Source organism: Capsicum annuum, chromosome 5 (genome assembly GCF_002878395.1).
Source record: "Capsicum annuum cultivar UCD-10X-F1 chromosome 5, UCD10Xv1.1, whole genome shotgun sequence".
Classification (NCBI taxonomy): domain Eukaryota; kingdom Viridiplantae; phylum Streptophyta; class Magnoliopsida; order Solanales; family Solanaceae; genus Capsicum; species Capsicum annuum.
The window spans coordinates 205,676,181-205,680,095 of NC_061115.1; the positions used below are offsets into that span (position 1 = coordinate 205,676,181).

At 37.4% G+C, this 3,915-nt stretch overlaps 1 protein-coding gene across 1 annotated transcript; it reads left to right on the forward strand.

The window, feature by feature from the left end:
• The first annotated feature begins 917 nt into the window (after positions 1-917).
• On the forward strand, positions 918-3,686 carry LOC107871132 (laccase-12). The gene is made up of 6 exons (XM_016717935.2): positions 918-1,095; positions 1,188-1,339; positions 1,449-1,693; positions 1,826-1,954; positions 2,254-3,210; positions 3,300-3,686. Exons 1-6 carry the CDS (start codon positions 985-987, stop codon positions 3,428-3,430), a joined length of 1,725 nt encoding a protein of 574 aa, XP_016573421.1. The 5' UTR covers positions 918-984; the 3' UTR covers positions 3,431-3,686.
• Positions 3,687-3,915: the final 229 nt, after the last annotated feature.

The following is a 3,915-nucleotide window of genomic DNA, read 5'->3' on the forward strand; positions in this document are numbered from 1 at the left end:
TTTTAGTTAGAAAATACTATGCTCTCTAATGTGAAACTTCTTGACAATTTCAAATTTCATCAGGCCCAAAATTAAATATTGAACTGACGAACACCAAGTGGAAACCAAATACGCAGTCTTGATTTTTAATAAAGCTAAGTCCTAACCTTCAAATTTTATGTTTCTTTTGTTTTTCTATTTCTGGTAAAGATATTGTTGCGCTACACCAATCTATTATGACTTTTATGACCCAATTTATTTTTTTACGTTCTAACCAACTCTTGGTCATTTACTTTTTAGAGTTTTAACAAGTAAACATATGCAAATTGTTGTTTACAGCTATTGGTTCTTTGGACTTGAATTATAATCATTACAACAAACTACAGTTTGTTGGATAACAACACATCGTTAATGTTAAGCAAAATCCATAAAAATGATAGTTTCTTTGATGACTGAAAATTCCAAAACATAACTAACTCAAAGAAAAAGACATCACACGTAAACGTGACCTTTTAATTTGATCTCAATTGATATTTATGCTCTTGAAATTTTGAGTGTGCATAGACAGACGCTTAAACCTGTATAAAACTGAACAAGTCGACACACGCGTCCTATGTAGCAATTCACGTGAGATATACTTGAGAGATTTTTACTATTCCACGTAGGATAAGTGTTGTGTCCAACTTTATACAACTTTAGATGTAAGATGAAACCAAGTTAAAGAGCATGTATGTTTATTATGCCCAAAGAAAAAGACTTACAAAGTAAGCATTATTCATGAAAATTTATGCAGTTAGATAGGTTAATTAAGTGGGTGAGCCAATATAGTTCTACAGAGTTCAACTAAGTTTTGTTAACATAATCTATCAACCTCAAGCAACCTTTTTCTCTACTTCTTCCCCTATAAAAGCAGGACCCTTAACTCTACTATCATTCTCAAACAAGCACTGTCTTGCATCTATTGGTACTCGACCACGTTTAAGAACTTTAAAAAAAGGAATACAAATGGAGGCCTATAAAATCATCGCGAACCCTTTGAGTTCGTTCTTTTTTACATGCATTTTGCTTCTCTTCGCAAATGTAGTATCTGCGAAAACTCATTACCATGATTTTGTTGTAAGCTATCTAAGATTTTTCTTTGTTGTTTTCTAACATTTCGAAATTTTTTACAAAATTATATGATACTGACCTCTGCTTTACTGGAACAGATTCAAGCTACACCAGTGAAGAGGCTGTGCAAAACTCACAACACTATAACGGTGAATGGACAGTTTCCTGGACCAACATTGGAAGTAAACAATGGGGATACACTAGTTGTCAACGTTGTCAATAGAGCTCGATATAATGTCACCATTCACTGGTAAGTTCATGCATGCAGAACTCAAATGAACTGGATATATGTTATGATAAATTGGACTCTATTATATTTCATGACTTGCTTTTTATACTACTTTGTTGTGTTTCAAAAGGCATGGGGTTAGGCAAATGAGAACAGCATGGGCAGACGGACCAGAATTTATCACTCAGTGTCCAATTAGACCAGGCAAGAGTTACACTTACCGGTTTACAATTCAAGGACAGGAAGGGACACTTTGGTGGCACGCCCACAGCTCATGGCTTAGGGCTACTGTATATGGAGCTCTAATTATCCACCCAAAAGAAGGCGAAAGCTATCCATTTCCTAAGCCCAAAAGAGAGACACCTATTCTGCTTGGTACTACTTCACATTCTTGTAACACCAGAAGCTTCGATTCTTTCGTACAAAGACTAGTAGTTATGCATTACCTCATATTCGGTTTCCCTTTAGAAATTTTGCTGAAATGATAGTTTTGAAAATGCTGGTTAGGTGAGTGGTGGGATACAAATCCTATTGACGTTGTAAGAAGAGCTACAAGAACAGGAGCAGCTCCAAATGTTTCTGATGCGTACACCATCAATGGTCAACCAGGTGACCTCTACAAGTGTTCCAAACAAGGTTAGTTCTATCTCACAGAATATTTGAAACATGGTACCAAGAAACTTGCCTCAGAATTAAAAGAAGACATATAGAGGTTGCATCTCAACTCTTGTATACACAGTGAAGAATCAAGATTACTTGAGAAAGCAAAAAGATTTTGTTCAATACTCAAGTAATAAAGTCTATCTCATACTCTTACAAGATCACATAATATACATAGTATAAAGACTTAATGATGTTACTCTAACATTCACTAAGCTATGATTTGATATCTTACTTGTTCAAGACATGTTTTCATAGAAATCGCATTTATGCAGATACCACCATTGTCCATGTGGACTCAGGCGAAACAAACCTCCTTCGAGTTATCAATGCTGGACTGAACCAGCAACTTTTCTTTACTGTGGCCAACCACAAGTTAACTGTTGTTGGAGCAGATGCCTCTTATGTTAAACCTTTCACAACATCAGTCCTTATGCTGGGACCAGGCCAGACAACTGATGTCCTGATCAAAGCTGATCAACAACTCGCTAGATACTATATGGCAGCACGTGCCTACGCAAGTGCTCAAGGTGCCCCCTTTGATAATACCACAACCACAGCCATCCTCAAGTACAAGACAACTTCTTGTTCTTCCAATTGTGCCAAGACCAATCCCGTTTTCCCATCTTTACCAGCATACAATGACACAGCGACTGCTACAGCCTTCACAAGAAAATTCAGAAGCCCAAGAAAAGTCGAGGTGCCCACTAAAATTGACGAAAATCTATTCCTCACAGTCGGGCTCGGACTCAATAACTGCCGAAGAGGTGCACGCTCCAGGAACTGTCAAGGTCCAAATGGAACTCGATTTGCTGCCAGTATGAACAATGTCTCTTTTGTGCTACCATCCAATTTTTCCCTGCTACAAGCACATCACCAAGGCATACCTGGCGTTTTCTCAACTGATTTCCCAGCTGTACCACCTGTAAGATTTGATTATACTGGCAACGTAAGCCGGTCATTATGGCAACCTACTCGAGGAACTAAGGTGTACAAGCTGAAATATGGGGCAAGAGTTCAAGTTGTGTTACAGGGGACAAGTATCTTCACAGCTGAAAACCACCCAATTCATCTTCACGGATATGACTTTTACATCATCGCAGAGGGGTTCGGTAACTTTAATCCAAAAACAGATACATCTAAATTCAACCTTGTTAATCCACCTCTCAGAAACACGGCCAGTGTACCCGTTAATGGATGGACAGTCATCAGATTTGTCGCTGACAATCCAGGTAAGATAATTAATACGCTAATATTCTCGATCCTTTTCAACACAGTCACATTTCAATATCACAAACTCAACTATATTAACTTAATACAGGAGTGTGGCTAATGCATTGTCACTTGGATGTTCACATTACTTGGGGTTTGGCGATGGCGTTCCTAGTGGAAAATGGAGTTAGTGAACTGGAATCATTGGAGCCTCCTCCTATAGATCTGCCTGTCTGCTGATGACTGGAATAAGCAACATAATACAAATTCAGAGCCTTAGAGAATTCAAATTAAATTGTTTATTCTAAGTGATATTGTTCCCCCACATTTGGGGCTAGTTCTTTTTTTGCTCTACTACATTTTACCAGAATTTCTTTGTTGCTTGTTTAATAGATAACTAAGCCAAGATGGTGCAAAAATGGTTCAATTGTTACCTTAACTTTTGATGATTATAGTAAAAAGCTAATGCAATGTTTCCTTTTTCATCAACCAAAAATCGCGTGAGATGCATGTGTCATACATGTTAAATCGTATGTGATACACTCGAACTGATTTGTGTTATGTCAGGTAGGTAGGGTGCATATTATGCCATGTAGAATGTGTGTAACTAGTGTTATTTTATGCATGTTTAAGTGCCTAAGCTTGTGCACACACAAAGTTGGATGACATAAATGCAGTTGATGTGAAGTTAAATAGCATGTTTATGTTTTATGCCAATATGCTTA